Source organism: Scyliorhinus torazame, chromosome 28, assembly GCF_047496885.1.
Source record: "Scyliorhinus torazame isolate Kashiwa2021f chromosome 28, sScyTor2.1, whole genome shotgun sequence".
In the NCBI taxonomy this organism is placed as follows: domain Eukaryota; kingdom Metazoa; phylum Chordata; class Chondrichthyes; order Carcharhiniformes; family Scyliorhinidae; genus Scyliorhinus; species Scyliorhinus torazame.
The window spans coordinates 25,323,755-25,342,176 of NC_092734.1; the positions used below are offsets into that span (position 1 = coordinate 25,323,755).

The 18,422-nt window shown below is 48.9% G+C and overlaps 1 protein-coding gene across 22 annotated transcripts in view; it reads right to left on the minus strand.

The window, feature by feature from the left end:
- Positions 1-18,422, minus strand: part of rassf4a (Ras association domain family member 4a) — a 327,256-nt gene that overhangs the window by 141,547 nt on the left and 167,287 nt on the right. For 18 of the 22 annotated variants that reach the window (XM_072491708.1, XM_072491707.1, XM_072491688.1 and 15 more), the window contains 2 exons: positions 14,261-14,358; positions 3,286-3,361 (listed from right to left, as the gene is read on the minus strand). In XM_072491708.1, coding sequence (XP_072347809.1) covers positions 3,286-3,361; positions 14,261-14,319 — 135 coding nt within the window. In that variant the 5' untranslated portion in view covers positions 14,320-14,358. Of the gene's footprint in view, positions 1-72; positions 143-3,285; positions 3,362-14,260; positions 14,359-18,422 lie in introns of those variants that run through there. The other 4 variants (XM_072491702.1, XM_072491699.1, XM_072491706.1 and 1 more) reach the window with 2 other exon arrangements.

Below are 18,422 nucleotides of genomic sequence, written 5' to 3' on the forward strand. Positions count from 1 at the left end.
ACAGTTTCTGTGTTCTGAGTCTCTGTGAAGCGAGTCAGCCTTGCAAGTTGGTTAAAATAAATAATACTATACCTACAAATCCATCTCGAGTTTTATTGAGGCCAGACTGACGGGTAAAGAATTCAATATTGACAACACAAAGGGTCTGCAAAGCAATATAGATAGGTTAACTGAGTGGGCAAAAATCTGGAACGTGGAGTACAATTTTGGAAAATGGGCAGGAACAATAGAAAAGCAAAATAAAATTTACATGCAGAGACATTGTCGAATTCTGCAGTACAGAGGGATCTGGGTGTCCTCCTACATGACTCACAAAAAGTTAGCATGCAGGTACAGCACGCATTTAGGAAGTCAAACAGAATATTGGTCTTTATGGCAAGGGGGATGGAGTATGCAAGTTGGAAAGTCTTGTTACTAAAGTACAGGGCCTTGAGGCATTACACTTAGAATACCATGTACAATTGTGGTCTATTTATTTAAGTACAAAGTCTTACAACACCAGGTTAAAGTCCAACAGGTTTGTTTCGATGTCACTAGCTTTCGGAGCGCTGCTCCTTCCTCAGGTGAATGAAGAGGTATGTTCCAGAAACACAGATATAGACAGATTCAAAGATGCCAAACAATGCTTGGAATGCGAGCATTAGCAGGTGATTAAATCTTTACAGATCCAGAGATGGGGTAACCCCAGGTTAAAGAGGTGTGAATTGTGTCAAGCCAGGACAGTTGGTAGGATTTTGCAGGCCAGATGGTGGCGGATGAATGTAATGCGACATGAATCCCAGGTCCCGGTTGCGGCCGCACTCATGTGTGCAGAACTTGGCTATAAGTTTCTGCTCGGCGATTCTGCTTTGTCGCGCGTCCTGAAGGCCGCCTCGGAGAACGCTTACCCGGTGATCAGAGGCTGAATGCCCCTTCCAGTCGGAGAACACTTCAGCAGTCAAGGGCATTCAGCCTCTGATCTTCGGGTAAGCGTTCTCCAAGGCGGCCTTCAGGACGCGCGACAACGCAGAATCGCCGAGCAGAAACTTACAGCCAAGTTCCGCACATCCCCCACCATCTGGCCTGCGAAATCCTACCAACTGTCCTGGCTTGACACAATTCACACCTCTTTAACCTGGGGTTACCCCATCTCTGGATCTGTAAAGATTTAATCACCTGCTAATGGTCGCATTCCAAGCATTGTCTGGCATCTTTGAATTTGTCTATATATATGTTTCTGGAACATACCTCTTCATTCACCTGAGGAAGGAGCAGCGCTCCGAAAGCTAGTGACATCGAAACAAACCTGTTGGACTTTAACCTGGTGTTGTAAGACTTCGTACTGTGCTCACCCCAGTCCAACGCCGGCATCTCCGCATCATATTTATTTAAGGACATACATGTATTGGAACACTGGAACAATTCAAAAAAGATTCACTTGGTAAATTTCTGGGATGAAAGATTTGTCTTATGACACAAGGTGCAGCGTCTGATGGCCGGTATTTCAGCTGTAGTGCAGAGTCTGATGGCCGGTATTTCAGCCGCGGTGCAGTGTCTGATGGCCGGTATTTCAGCATTCGTTGCAACACAAGACAGAAGCCACCCTATGTCGGAGTGCCGCAGTGGAAGCTCAGAATGAGGTTGGGAGGTCTCAGCTCATGGTCACGCATGAGATACCAGTGCTAAAAGCGGGGGTTTGCAGGGTCTCTCAGCTATTCACCAATCTGTCTTCCAATGGAAGCGGGGCAGCGCCTCAGGGGGATTGGCCTGGCTCCATGCTACATGAACCTTCTGTCCTCTCTCATCATTCATGTTGCCGTCAATGCCCTTGTAAATGTCCATCACACAGCAAGCCCAGACTTCTGCCACCCATGCTGAAGAGGTGCCTTGCAGAGCCGGGCCCTCAAACAAGAGGTCAGCTGCAGTCCCCCCCCCCCCCCCCCCCCCCCCCACCCCGCCACCACCACTAACCCCTCCCCATTCTGCAGCCACTGTGATAGCTGCACCTGGGAAAAAGAGAGGTCTGGCAAAGGCAGGTGCGCTCGGCATGGTTGGGATGGATTGGTCAGTTTGAAGTGTCTTTATTTACAGGTGGTCCACCACCCGATGGCTTCCAACAGGGGGAGTGGAAAGCTGGGGGAGCAATGGTGGGCTGTAGATTTTTTTTCTCTTAGCACAACCCGAGACTATTGAGACGCTCACGGGCAGCCCACGCGGAACGCCGGTTTCCAAGATGTCGCCTCTCTTCCTCCTTCTCTCAAGAGGGTCATTCACCGGTCGGGGAGAACAAAAGGAAAAATGGGACAACTTGACAAGTCCCACAACTGAGAAAGGGAGAGAGAGAGAGAGAGAGAGAGAGGAGAGAGAGAGAGAGAGAGAGAGAGAGAGAGAAGGTTGTGAAAGAGAAAAGCAGAGAGACAGTAATTTAATAACGCTCTTGAATTTTATTAATGGATTTGTGTTGACTTTTCTCGAACAAACATGTGAGAAGAACATCTCACGTCATAGCTTGCTGGCATCAATGTCAGGTCGAAGCAACTAATAATAATAATAATCTTATTTAGTCTCACAAGTAGGCTCACATTAACACGGCAATGAAGTTAGTGAAAATTCCCTAGTCGCCACATTCCGGTGCCTGTTCGGGTACATTGAGGGAGAATTCAGAATGTCCAATTCACGTAACAAGCTCGTCTTTCGGGACTTGTGGGAGGAAACCGGAGGAAACCCACGCAGACACGGGGAGAACATGCAGACTCCGCTCAGACAGTGACCCAAGCCGGGAATCGAACCCGGGACCCTGGCGCTGTGAAGCAACCTGGGAGGGCACATTTTGGCAGAAATGTTTCTCCTATTCAAGGTCAGAGAAGGACCACCTGCTCTGTGTTAACAATTACATAGCTGTGACACTAAAACTCCAATAAGCCTATGACTGGAAAAGGTGAAAAAATAATTAAATGGTTCCGCAGGCTCAAGGTGCTGAACTCCTAATTCCACAAAGATCAGTATCGGGGACAATTCGGATAAATGCCGCTGCCAGTTATATGGTTATAAATACAAGTTAGACAGTTTCACTTCCCAAAACTGTCAAATGGCAGAAATTGGGATATGGAGAAGGAAAGAAACAGTTGAAATTGTCGAGACCCGTGTGGAAACTATTTCCACAGATCTGAAACGTGACGTGACCAAACATTGGGCAAGACTAGTGCACAGTGTGAATCAGTTATTCGCTGGCCATGCCGTGAGGTTACAGGAGGCAGCCAGCGGCTGAACCACTTTAGGTATCTGGAGTTCAGTTAAGTACCTTACCTCTCGATGTCTTAACTGGAAACTTTTCCCTTCTTGATAGCAGTTGTACGTTTTCAGAAGCATCAACAATTCAGACCTGAATGCAAAGCATAATGATAATTTTATTAAATATAAAGGGCAGGCTATTGTACAAAAATATAACAGGGTTGAAGTTACACTGTGGGGTGGGGTTAATACCCTGGCTGAATGTCATTAGCAGCTTGCGAAACAGCCCACTTAACCCCAACCGCTGAGGGGAGGGGAAGGGAGGGGAGGGGAAGCTTGCGCTCAGTTAATGTTGGGCCACAATTTTATTTTTTTTTATACATATTTTATTGAAAATTTTTGGTCAACCAACACAGTACCTTGTGCATCCTTTACACAATATTATAACAACACAAATAACAATGACCTATTTTATAAACAAAAAATGAATAAATAATAAATAACAAAAATGAAAGCTAGTCCTAATTGGCAACTGCCTTGTCACAAGTAACACTCTCCAAAAATATAATTTAACAGTCCAATATATAATTATCTGTAGCAACGACCTATACATATTATACAGTATATATTAACAACCCTGAGAGTCCTTCTGGTTCCTCCCCCCCCCCCCCCCCCATCTGCCGATCCTGGGCTGCTGCTGCTGCCTTCTTTTTTCCATTCCGTCTATCTTTCTGCGAGGTATTCGACGAACGGTTGCCACTGCCTGGTGAACCCTTGAGCCGACCCCCTTAGGACGAACTTAATCCGCTCTAGCTTTATAAACCCCGCCATGTCATTTATCCAGGTCTCCACCCCCGGAGGCTTGGCTTCTTTCCACATTAGCAGTATCCTGCGCCAGGCTACTAGGGACGCAAAGGCCAAAACATCGGCCTCTCTCGCCTCCTGCACTCCCGGCTCTTGTGCAACCCCAAATATAGCCAACCCCCAGCTTGGTTCGACCCGGACCCCTACTTCTTTTGAAAGCACCTTTGTCACCCCCATCCAAAACCCCTGTAGTGCCGGGCATGACCAAAACATATGGGTATGATTCGCTGGGCTTCTCGAGCACCTCGCACACCTATCCTCCACCCCAAAAAATTTACTGAGCCGTGCTCCAGTCATATGCGCCCTGTGTAATACCTTAAACTGAATCAGGCTTAGCCTGGCACACGAGGACGACGAGTTTACCCTGCTTAGGGCATCTGCCCACAGCCCCTCCTCGATCTCCTCCCCCAGCTCTTCTTCCCATTTCCCTTTTAGTTCATCTACCGTAGTCTCCCCTTCGTCCCTCATTTCCCTATATATATCTGACACCTTACCATCCCCCACCCATGTCTTTGAGATCACTCTGTCCTGCACCTCTTGTGTCGGGAGCTGCGGGAATTCCCTCACCTGTTGCCTCGCAAAAGCCCTCAGTTGCATATACCTGAATGCATTCCCTTGGGGCAACCCATATTTCTCGGTCAGCACTCCCAGACTCGCGAACTTCCCATCCACAAACAGATCTTTCAGTTGCGTTATTCCTGCTCTTTGCCACATTCCATATCCCCCATCCATTCCCCCTGGGGCAAACCTATGGTTGTTTCTTATCGGGGACCCCCCCAAGGCTCCAGTCTTTCCCCTATGCCGTCTCCACTGTCCCCAAATCTTCAGTGTAGCCACCACCACCGGGCTTGTGGTGTAGTTCCTCGGTGAGAACGGCAATGGGGCTGTCACCATGGCCTGTAGGCTAGTCCCCCTACAGGACGCCCTCTCTAATCTCTTCCACGCCGCTCCCTCCTCCTCTCCCATCCACTTACTCACCATTGAAATATTAGCGGCCCAATAATACTCACTTAGGCTCGGTAGTGCCAGCCCCCCCCTATCCCTGCTACACTGTAAGAATCCCTTCCTCACTCTCGGGGTCTTCCCGGCCCACACAAAACCCATGATGCTCTTTTCAATCCTTTTAAAAAAAGCCTTCGTGATCACCACCGGGAGGCACTGAAACACAAAGAGGAATCTCGGGAGGACCACCATCTTAACCGCCTGCACCCTCCCTGCCAGTGACAGGGATACCATATCCCATCTCTTGAAATCCTCCTCCATTTGTTCCACCAACCGCGTTAAATTTAACCTATGCAATGTGCCCCAATTCTTGGCTATCTGGATCCCCAGGTAACGAAAGTCCCTTGTTACCTTCCTCAACGGTAGGTCCTCTATTTCTCTACTCTGCTCCCCTGGATGCACCACAAACAACTCACTTTTCCCCATGTTCAATTTATACCCTGAAAAATCCCCAAACTCCCCAAGTATCCGCATTATTTCTGGCATCCCCTCCGCCGGGTCTGCCACGTATAGTAGCAAATCGTCCGCATACAAAGATACCCGGTGTTCTTCTCCTCCTCTAAGTACTCCCCTCCACTTCTTGGAACCCCTCAACGCTATCGCCAGGGGCTCAATCGCCAGTGCAAACAATAATGGGGACAGAGGGCATCCCTGCCTTGTCCCTCTATGGAGCCGAAAATATGCAGATCCCCGTCCATTCGTGACCACGCTCGCCATTGGGGCCCTATACAACAGCTGCACCCATCTAACATACCCCTCTCCAAAACCAAATCTCCTCAACACCTCCCACAAATAATCCCACTCCACTCTATCAAATGCTTTCTCGGCATCCATCGCCACTACTATCTCCGTTTCCCCCTCTGGTGGGGCCATCATCATTACCCCTAACAACCTCCGTATATTCGTGTTCTGCTGTCTCCCCTTCACAAACCCAGTTTGGTCCTCGTGGACCACCCCCGGGACACATTCCTCTATTCTCATTGCCATTACCTTGGCCAGGATCTTGGCATCTACATTTAGGAGGGAAATAGGTCTACAGGACCCGCATTGCAGCGGGTCCTTTTCCTTCTTTAAGAGAAGCGATATCGTTGCTTCAGACATAGTCGGGGGCAGTTGTCCCCTTTCCTTTGCCTCATTAAAGGTCCTCGTCAGTACCGGGGCGAGCAAGTCCACATATTTTCGATAGAATTCGACTGGGAATCCATCCGGTCCTGGGGCCTTTCCCGCCTGCATGCTCCTAATTCCTTTCACCACTTCTTCCACCTCGATCTGTGCTCCCAGTCCCACCCTTTCCTGCTCTTCCACCTTGGGAAATTCCAGCCGATCCAAGAAGCCCATCATTCTCTCCCTCCCATCCGGGGGTTGAGCTTCATATAATTTTTTATAAAATGTCTTGAACACTCCATTCACTCTCTCCGCTCCCCGCTCCATCTCTCCTTCCTCATCCCTCACTCCCCCTATTTCCCTCGCTGCTCCCCTTTTCCTCAATTGGTGTGCCAGCAACCTGCTCTCCTTCTCCCCATATTCGTACTGTACACCCTGTGCCTTCCTCCATTGTGCCTCTGCAGTGCCTGTAGTCAGCAAGTCAAATTCTACATGTAGCCTTTGCCTTTCCCTGTACAGTCCCTCCTCCGGTGCTTCCGCATATTGTCTGTCCACCCTCAAAAGTTCTTGCAGCAACCGCTCCCGTTCCTTACTCTCCTGCTTCCCTTTATGTGCCCTTATTGATATCAGCTCCCCTCTAACCACCGCCTTCAACGCCTCCCAGACCACTCCCACCTGGACCTCCCCATTATCATTGAGTTCCAAGTACTTTTCAATGCACCCCCTCACCCTTAGACACACCCCCTCATCTGCCATTCGTCCCATGTCCATTCTCCAGGGTGGGCGCCCTCCTGTTTCCTCCCCTATCTCCAAGTCTACCCAGTGTGGAGCGTGATCCGAAATGGCTATAGCCGTATACTCCGTTCCCCTCACCTTCGGGATCAATGCCCTTCCCAGCACAAAAATGTCTATTCGCGAGTAGACTTTATGGACATAGGAGAAAAACGAGAACTCCTTACTCCTAGGTCTGCTAAATCTCCACGGGTCTACACCTCCCATCTGCTCCATAAAATCTTTAAGTACCTTGGCTGCTGCCGGCCTCCTTTCAGTCCTGGACTTCGACCTATGCAGCCCTGGTTCCAACACCGTATTAAAATCTCCCCCCATTATCAGCTTTCCCATCTCTAGGTCCGGAATGCGTCCTAGCATCCGCCTCATAAAATTGGCATCATCCCAGTTCGGGGCATATACGTTTACCAAAACCACCGTCTCCCCCTGTAGTTTGCCACTCACCATCACATATCTGCCCCCGTTATCCGCCACTATAGTCTTTGCCTCGAACATTACCCGCTTCCCCACTAATATAGCCACCCCCCTGTTTTTCGCATCTAGCCCCGAATGGAACACCTGCCCCACCCATCCTTTGCGTAGCCTAACCTGGTCTATCAGTTTCAGGTGCGTTTCCTGTAACATAACCACATCTGCCTTAAGTTTCTTAAGGTGTGCGAGTACCCGTGCCCTCTTTATCGGCCCGTTCAGCCCTCTCACGTTCCACGTGATCAGCCGGGTTGGGGGGCTTCCTACCCCCCCCCCCTTGTCGATTAGCCATCCCCTTTTTCCAGCTCCTCACCCGGTTCCCACGCAGCTGTATCTCCCCCAGGCGGTGCCCCCCCGCCCATCCTCTCCCATACCAGCTCCCCCCTCTCCCCAGCAGCAGCAACCCAGTAATTCCCCCCTCCCACCCCCCCCCGCTAGATCCCCCGCTAGCGTAATTACTCCCCCCATGTTGCTCCCAGAAGTCAGCAAACTCTGGCCGACCTCGGCTTCCCCCCGTGACCTCGGCTCGCACCGTGCAACGCCCCCTCCTTCCTGCTTCTCTATTCCCGCCATGATTATCATAGCGCGGGAACCAAGCCCGCGCTTCTCCCTTGGCCCCGCCCCCAATGGCCAACGCCCCATCTCCTCCACCTCCCCTCCTCCCCCCATCACCACCTGTGGGAGAGAGAAAAGTTACCACATCGCAGGATTAGTACATAAAACTCCTCTTTCCCCCCTTTTTAACCCCCCTCTTTGCCCCCCACATTCGCCCCACCACTTTGTTCAAACGTTCTTTATAATAACCCGCTCATTCCAGTTTTTCTTCCACAATAAAAGTCCATGCTTCATCCGCCGTCTCAAAGTAGTGGTGCCTCCCTCGATATGTGACCCACAGTCTTGCCGGTTGCAGCATTCCAAATTTTATCTTCTTTTTATGAAGCACCGCCTTGGCCCGATTAAAGCTCGCCCTCCTTCTCGCCACCTCCGCACTCCAGTCTTGATAAACGCGGATCACCGCGTTCTCCCATTTACTGCTCCGAGTTTTCTTTGCCCATCTAAGGACCATTTCTCTATCCTTAAAACGGAGGAATCTCACCACTATGGCTCTGGGAATTTCTCCTGCTCTCGGTCTTCGCGCCATCACTCGGTATGCTCCCTCCACCTCCAATGGACGCGCCGGGGCCTCCGCTCCCATTAACGAGTGCAGCATCGTGCTCACATATGCCCCGACGTCCGCTCCCTCCACACCTTCAGGAAGACCAAGAATCCTCAGGTTGTTCCTCCTTGCGTTGTTCTCCAGTGCCTCCAACCTTTCCACACATCGTTTCTGATGTGCCTCATGCGTCTCCGTCTTCACCACCAGGCCCTGTATGTCGTCCTCATTCTCGGCTGCCTTTGCCTTCACGACCCGAAGCTCCTGCTCCTGGGTCTTTTGTTCCTCCTTTAGCCCTTCAATCGCCTGTAGTATCGGGGCCAACAGCTCTTTCTTCATTTCCTTTTTGAGCTCTTCCACACAGCATTTCAAGAACTCTTGTTGTTCAGGGCCCCATGTTAAACTGCCACCTTCCGACGCCATCTTGGTTTTTGCTTGCCTTCCTTGCCGCTGTTCTAAAGGATCCACTGCAATACTGCCACTTTCTCCTCCTTTTTTCATCCGTATCCAGGGGGGATTCACTTCTGGTTTACCGCACAGTGTTTTTAGCCGTCAAACTTGCCGTTGGGGCTCCTATCAAGAGCCCAAAAGTCCGTTTCACCGGGAGCTGCCGAAACGTGCGACTCAGCTGGTCATCGCCGCACCCGGAAGTGATGTTGGGCCACAATTGATCAGCGAGGTGGTTGAGCCACAAGACACAGTGAATGCCAGACACAGAATGATGTGCTGCAAAGTAGGAAAGACAAACAGGCCATTTCCCTTGTATCAAGGCTCTCATTTGTGCTTCCTGCAATCAGGTCCATCAAGGCCTAGCTTCGCCCAACAGATCTATTTTGCACAGGGTGAAAAGGGAAGACGTTGGCTCTTCTTTGTGGCTAGAAAATGCTCAGTTGTTGATAACTTAGTCGAACAAAAAATGGCAAAGCCCCATTGCACTTGGCCTCCGTCAACCCCCACCTTCCCCCACCCACGACATCTCACCTGCAACACCACAGGATTTTTGGGTTCTCCCGGGGGTAGGGAGGCCTCCTGCTTATTTTGCTCCAGCAACATACGACGCCTGCATATTCGGCGATGCCTTAAGCGAAGCAGGTTCAGCTCAGGAATTGCCCAGAATAATATCAATGCGAAAGGGTCACTCATGAAGTCTGACAAACATCTTTCGAGTTTCCAAAGGGACACATGTTTTCAGGCTTTCTAGCAAGCGCACTTTCCAAGCAAGGTGCTGTTTGTACTAATGTTGATGGGCGTACTTTAGCTCAGTTGGCTGGACAGCTGGTCCGTGAGGCAGAGCGAGGCCAACAGCGGCGGGTTCAATCCCTGTACCGACTGAGGTTATCCATGAAGGCCCCGCCTTCCCAGCCTTACCCCTCACCCGAGGTGTGGTGACCCTCAGGTTAAATCACCACCAGTCAGCTCTCCCCCCTCAAAGGAGTAATCGGCCTATGGTCATCTGGGGACGATGGCGATTTTACTTTTACGAGACAATGCATTTTTCATTCAGTCTAAAAGTTCAATGGTTGCGGTCACATAGACAATAATTTCAAGAATGGAAACTTCTCTGTTGGCACTATTTGAGTCCGAAGTGCGGTCAGACACTACTTCTCCAGAGTTTACACAGTTACAGCATTACGTAGCCCTAAAATAAGCATCGTCAATAGGGAAACTGGAAGTCAGAAGACCGTTGATATCATTTCCCCTCAGATCTATCCTTCTGCAAAGATTTGCATTCACCATCTTTAGCAAGAAAAATAATTTAGTGCAGTGTTTTTTGAAGTTGATATAATATTTTAAAAATGATGCTTATTGTAGATATCGGAGGAAAGTTGTTCAGTTATAAAAGCTGTATAAACAATAAAGAATTGATCATATATGTGACGGTAGCAACGGCACAGTGAGAAACTCATAGTGAAGGCAGAAGGAAGGTCAGAAGGGCTCCTGTCATCCGCCATTTGCAAATCTTCAGTCAAGCCCTGATCTGAAGCAGATATATTCTCATGAGGAAGGATTTTCCGGATCACCCCAGGAGCAAATAAAGCAACAGCTCCTTTCAAAGTCTTGGACTAAAAATGCCTCAGCATTGGTAAAGACCACGGCTCCTCATTTTTAATGTAGAAACTAAGGAATTGCCTAACAATAAAATGACCAAGGATCACGCTGTTCAACTTCTACCATTCTGCTAGTTTCATGACACAGTGGTGACACAGTTGTTGACTAATCATGGCAACCAACTGGTGTACATAAAATCTGGTAATAAACTGGGGAAAGCCTCAGAAGTGGACAGCTTTGCAAATCAGTTCACAAGTTCATAAGGTTTAGGAGCAGAATTAGGCTATTTGGCCCATCGAGTCTGCACCGCCATTCTATCATGGCTGATACGTTCCTCATCTGTTACCTACAATGGTCAAGATCGCAAGAAACTGCAGAGTGTGGTGAAATACTAAGGTAGATAAGTCCCCAGGGCCTGATGGGATCTACCCCAGAATACTGAAGGAGGCTGGAGAGGAAATTGCTGAGGCCTTGACAGAAATGTTTGGATCCTCGCTGTCTTCAGGGGATGTCCCGGAGGACTGGAGAATAGCCAAAGTTGTTCCTCTGTTTAAGAAGGGTAGCAAGGATAATCCCGGGAACTCCAGGCCGGTGAGCCTTACTTCAGTGGTAGGGAAATTACTGGAGAGAATTCTTCGAGACAGGATCTACTCCCATTTGGAAGCAAATGGACGTATTAGTGAGAGGCAGCACGGTTTTGTGAAGGGGAGGTCGTGTCTCACTAACTTGATAGAGTTTTTCGAGGAGGTCACTAAGATGATTGATGCAGGTACGGCAGTAGATGTTGTCTATATGGACTTCAGTAAGGCCTTTGACAAGGTCCCTCATGGTAGACTAGTACAAAAGGTGAAGTCACACGGGATCAGGGGTGAGCTGGCAAGGTGGATACAGAACTGGCTAGGCCATAGAAGGCAGAGAGTAGCAATGGAGGGATGCTTTTCTAATTGGAGGGCTGTGACCAGTGGTGTTCCACAGGGATCAGTGCTGGGACCTTTGCTCTTTGTACTATATATAAATGATTTGGAGGAAAATGTAACTGGTCTGATTAGTAAGTTTGCAGACGACACAAAGGTTGGTGGAATTGCGGATAGCGATGAGGACTGTCGGAGGATACGGCAGGATTTAGATTGTCTGGAGACTTGGGCGGAGAGATGGCAGATGGAGTTTAATCCGGACAAATGTGAGGTAATGCATTTTGGAAGGTCTAATGCAGGTAGGGAATATACAGTGAATGGTAGAACCCTCAAGAGTATTGAAAGTCAAAGAGATCTAGGAGTACAGGTCCACAGGTCATTGAAAGGGGCAACACAGGTGGAGAAGGTAGTCAAGAAGGCATACGGCATGCTTGCCTTCATTGGCCGGGGCATTGAGTATAAGAATTGGCAAGTCATGTTGCAGCTGTACAGAACCTTAGTTAGGCCACACTTGGAGTATAGTGTTCAATTCTGGTCGCCACACTACCAGAAGGATGTGGAGGCTTTAGAGAGGGTGCAGAAGAGATTTACCAGAATGTTGCCTGGTATGGAGGGCATTAGCTATGAGGAGCGATTGAATAAACTCGGTTTGTTCTCACTGGAACGAAGGAGGTTGAGGGGCGACCTGATAGAGGTATACAAAATTATGAGGGGCATAGCCAGAGTGGATAGTCAGAGGCTTTTCCCCAGGGTAGAGGGGTCAATTACTAGGGGGCATAGGTTTAAGGTGAGAGGGGCAAGGTTTAGAGTAGATGTACGAGGCAAGTTTTTTACGCAGAGGGTAGTGGGTGCCTGGAACTCGCTACCGGAGGAGGTAGTGGAAGCAGGGACGATAGGGACATTTAAGGGGCATCTTGACAAATATATGAATAGGATGGGAATAGAAGGATACGGACCCAGGAAGTGTAGAAGATTGTAGTTTAGTCGGGCAGCATGGTCGGCACGGGCTTGGAGGGCCGAAGGGCCTGTTCCTGCGCTGTACATTTCTTTGTTCTTTGTTCTTTGTAACTCAGCCCAACGCGTCACATAAGTTTGCCACCCTCACGTTGATTCTGTCTACACCTCCCGCTGCCTCAGGGAGGCAGACAGCATTGTCAGAGACCCCACCCACCCAGGCTTTGCCCTCTTCTAGACCCTTCCATCAGGCAGAGGGTACAGAAGTCTGAAGACCCGCACATCCAGACATAGGAACAGCTTCTTCCCCACAGCTACTAGACTCCTCAATGATACCCCCTCAGACTGACCTGTTCCCTGTAAGAACACTATTCACGACGCCCTATGCTGCTCTTGCTCATGTATTTGCTTTGTGTGGCCCCTTGTTCCGCACTGTAACCAATCACTGTTTGTCGATGTACCATTTGGCAATGTTCTCTGTCGATTATTCTTTTGTCTACTATGTACGTACTGTGTACGTTCCCTTGGCCGCAGAAAAATACTTTTCACTCTACTTCGGTACACGTGACAATAAATATCAATACTGCAGACCAAGGGCTGGATCAGCCAGAGCATCTCCTCCCTGGAACACCTGACCTAGGAGCAGGAGTAGGCAAGTTAGCCCCCCGAGCCTAAACACCTTCAGTCTGATCATGGCTGATCCCATCCTGGCCTCAACCCCACTGTCCTGCCCGTTCTTCATAGCCCTTCAACCCATTACCAAATAAAAATCTGTCTAACTCCTCCTTAAATTTACTCACTGTCCCAGCATCCACTGCACTCTGGGGTAGCGAATTCCACAGATTCACAACCCTTTGGGAGAAGTAGTTTCTCCTCAAATCTCTTTTAAATTTGCTACCCCTTATCCCAAGAAAATTATCTTTCGTTCTAGAATTCCCCACAAGAGGAAGCATCTGTCCCACGACTCACCACAAATATTATGCTTCAATTTACCAAGAAATATCATCTTCTTCTGGTCTATTTAATTTGCACTTGATTTAACCAATGCTTTCAGCATCTCCTCAGGGATTCTGTTCCACAGATTGACCGCTCGTGTTCACAGGACCCCAGCAAGCTGGTGAGGTCAAAACTAAGACACAGAGCCCTTCCGTGTTGAGAAGGTTTACTGACATTGTTCAGTATCAACACTCCACACACCCAGCTGCCCCCTTTTATTTTTGCTCAAATACCCATCACCCATTTTTTTCAATAATGTAATTGACGTTAACAAACTTTAACAATGTAACAGATAAAGACATTGAGAATTCACTCAATGAAATACTGTTTTTGTAGGTTACTTTGCGAAATCTGCTCCCTTCAAGTCAGGTCATGTTCCCTGGTTTTACTGTTCTGGACAGGTTAAAGAGCTTGTCCCCTTTCTCGACAATTTAGAAGGCTTTAGTTTGCCTTTCAGAACGACCCAGGACTATTTCCTGTTTAATTCAATCCAGATTATTTCATCAGGCTACTAGGTCGAAGTCCTCGCATCACCAAAGCAAATGGAAACGAAGATTCATCGGTGAGGTCTGTTGATTTGGGCCATGTCTACCCATGTCTACCCTGGTGGATCCGTATTAGCAATGCTCAGAAAAAAAGCTCATGAATCAGATTCTCCCAGCTCAAGAAAGCAACGAATAGTTCTTGGTGGAATGCTGAAGATCAAAAACACAAGTCTGCATTTCAAAAAAGGAGAATTCTGCACGCCGATACTTACTTGGAAATACGTTTGCCTTCACTGATTTTCACAGAAGTCATGAGTTGATTTCCTTCCATATCTCTTTGTCTTGGACTCGCTCATAAAAATTAGTCTGCCTTGAAACAAAAGAAAACTCATCAGAACCGAGCAACTTATTGCCTGTTGACAACAATTTAATCTTCTACGGGTTGGTTAGCTAACTTAGTTAGGTCACTAGAGTGTGATGCAGAATATTGCCAATGGCTCAATTCCCTATTCCAGCTGTGATAGTTCATGAAGGCCATGCCCCCAACTCCTCACCTTGCCCCACAATTGCGGAGAGGTGCCCGCATATAACCAATCGTCTCTCTCCAATGCAGGGAGATGCCTATGGACCACTCACGGCCTACGGCTAAGGACCTTACCCACAATTTAATCTTCTTCAGAAATGACTCTTCATCTGGAAGCAAGCTGCTGCAAATTCTCTTATAGCTGCTCAATCTAATATCACAGTAAGAAGACTTACAACACCAGGTTAAAGTCCAACAGGTTTGTTTCAAACACTCGCTTTCGGAGCGCTGCTCCTTCCTCAGGTGAATGAAGAGGTAGGTTCCAGAAACTTATATATAGACAAATTCAAAGATGCAAGACAATGCTTAGAATGCTAACATTTGCAGTTAATTAAGTGTTTGCATATCCAGAGAGAGGGGTAACCCCAGGTTAAAGAGGTGTGAATTGTCTCAAGCCAGGACAGTCGGTAGGATTTTGCAAGCCCAGGCCAGATGGTGGGGGGGCGAATGTAATGCGACATGAATCCCAGGTCCCGGTTGAGGCCGCACTCATGTGTGCGGAACTTGGCTATAAGTTTCTGCTCGGCGATTCTACATTCTTGCGCGTCCTGAAGGCCGCCTTGGAGAACGCTTACCCGGAGATCAGAGGCTGAATGCCCTTGACTGCTGAAGTGTTCCCCGACTGCAAGGGAACATTCCTGCCTGGTGATTGTCACGCATTGTCCGTTCATTCGTTGTCGCAGCGTCTGCATGGTCTCGCCAATGTACCACGCTTCGGGACATCCTTTCCTGCAGCCTATGAGATAGGCAATGTTGGCCGAGTCGCACGAGTATGTACCACATACCTGGTGGGTGGTGTTCTCACGTGTAATAGTGGTATCCATGTCGATGATCTGGCATGTCTTGCAGAGATTGCCATGGCAGGGTTGTGTGGTGTTGTGGTCGCTGTTCTGAAGGCTGGGTAGTTTGCTGCAAACAATGGTTTGTTTGAGGTTGCGCGGTTGTTTGAAGGCAAGTAGTGGGGGTGTGGGGATGACCTTGGCAAGATGTTCATCTTCATCGATGACGTGTTGAAGGCTGCGAAGAAGATGTCGTAGTTTCTCCGCTCCGGCAAAGTACTGGATGACGAAGGGTACTCTGTCGGTTGTGTCCTGTGTTTGTCTTCTGAGGAGGTCGGTGCGGTTTTTTGTTGTGGCGCGTTGGAACTGTCGATCTGGAACTGCGGTACGACAACCGGAGAGGAAAGAGTCGAATTGCACCCCTCCGGAAGGCCGCTGCCCTAGACTCGACATGTATGCTCAGGCCGTCAGGAGTCGCGTCAATGCCAGATTCATCAGTCGCATTCACAAGACAGCCCCGAACGTCATCCAACCACAACGCAACTCTCAAGACCAACCGCAACATCATCATCAAACCAGCAGACAAAGGAGGGGCCACCGTCATACTGAACAGAACGGACTACTGCAAAGAAGTATACCGGCAACTCAACAACCAGGAACACTACAGGAACACTACAGTTACCCGCAGATCCGATCAAGGAACACATCCGCCAACTCAACAGTCTGATTAAGACGTTGGATCCAGACCTTCAGAGCACCCTACGTGCTCTCATCCCACGTACTCCCCCGCATTGGAGATCTCTCCTGCCTCCTGAAAATACACAAGGCCAACACACCAGGCCGTCCTATCATTTCAGGCAATGGGACCCTGTGTGAGAACCTCTCTGGCTACATCGAGGGCATCTTGAAACCCATCGTACAAGGTACGCCCAGCTTCTGTCGCGACACGACGGACTTCCTACAGAAACTCAGCACCCATGGACCAGTTGAACCAGGAACATTTCTCGTCACAATGGACATCTCGGCACTCTACACCAGCATCCCCCATGACGACGGCATTGCTGCAACAGCCTCAGTATTCAACACCGACAACTGCCAATCTCCAGACGCAATTCTGCAACTCATCCGCTTCATTCTGGATCACAACGTCTTCACCTTCGACAACAAGTTCTTCATCCAGACACACGGAACAGCCATGGGGACCAAATTGGCACCCCAATACGCCAACATATTCATGCACAAGTTTGAACAAGACCTCCTCACCGCACAGGACCTTCAAGCGACGTTATACACCAGATACATCGATGACATTTTTTTCCTTTGGACCCACGGCAAAGAATCACTGAAACGACTACACGATGACTTCAATAAGTTCCATCCCACCATCAGACTCACCATGGACTACTCTCCAAAATCAGTTGCATTCTTGAACACACTCATCTCCATCAAGGACGGTTACCTCAGCACTTCGCTTCACCGCAAGCCTACGGATAACCTCACGATGCTCCACTTCTCCAGCTTCCACCCTAAACACATTAAAGAAGCTATCCCCTATGGACAAGCTCTCTGTATATACAGGATCTGCTCAGACGAGGAGGAGCGTAACAGACATCTACAGACACTGAAAGATGCCCTCTACGAACGGGATATGGCGCTCGACTCATCGATCGACAGTTCCAACGCGCCACAGCAAAAAACTGCACCGACCTCCTCAGAAGACAAACACGGGACACAACCGACAGAGTACCCTTCATCGTCCAGTACTTTGCCAGAGCGGAGAAACTACGACATCTTCTTTGCAGCCTTCAACATGTCATCGATGAAGATGAACATCTTGCCAAGGTCATCCCCACACCCCCACTACTTGCCTTCAAACAACCGCGCAACCTCAAACAAACCATTGTTTGCAGCAAACTACCCAGCCTTCAGAACAGTGACCACGACACCACACAACCCTGCCATGGCAATCTCTGCAAGACGTGCCAGATCATTGACATGGATACCACCATTACACGTGAGAACACTACCCACCATGTACGCAGTACATACTCGTGCGACTCGGCCAACATTGTCTACCTCATAGGCTGCAGGAAAGGATGTCCCGAAGCGTGGTACGTTGGCGAGACCATGCAGACGCTGCGACAATGAATGAACGGACATCGCGCGACAATCACCAGGCAGGAATGTTCCCTTCCAGTCGGGGAACACTTCAGCAGTCAAAGGCATTCAGCCTCTGATCTCCGGGTAAGCGTTCTCCAAGGTGGCCTTCAGGACGCACGACAACACAGAATCGCCGAGCAGAAACTTATAGCCAAGTTCCACACACATGAGTGCGGCCTCAACCGGGACCTGGGATTCATGTCGCATTACATTCATCCCCCACCATCTGGCCTGGGCTTGCGAAATCCTACCGACTGTCCTGGCTTGAGACAATTCACACCTCTTTAACCTGGGGTTACCCCTACCTCTGGATATGCAAACACTTAATTAACTGCAAATGCTCGCATTCTAAGCATAGTCTTGCATCTTTGAATTTCTCTATATGTTTCTGGAACATACCTCTTCATTCACCTGGGGAAGGAGCAGCGCTCCGAAAGCTAGTGATTTGAAACAAACCTGTTGGACTTTAACCTGGTGTTGTAAGACTTCGTACTGTGCTCACCCCAGTCCAACGCCGACATCGCCACATCAATCTAATATCAAGAAGGGAGCTTGCACTAGCTGGAGGAAAAGCCAACCGAAGCAACTAGAGGCGAAAGGCAACATCAATCCAAGGTAGGCTTGAATAGAGACTGACACAATCCTACAGGATAATAAATCACTTCCTTTGCCAGCCAGCAGAGAAACCATGGACGAGTTCTGAACACGGCAGGTTTGATATATTACACATTACACAGTGCCCACGTTAACTGGTCAAATGGTTACATTTTGTTGAGTGCATTGGAAATTTTTCATTTCCTCGCTTCAAACAAAATCACCATTTAGTCATCTCTTTTTCAGGCACAGTGAATCAAGATGGAACCACCGGCTCGGGTGACTGTCTGTGCGGAGTTTGCACTTTCTCCCCTTAGT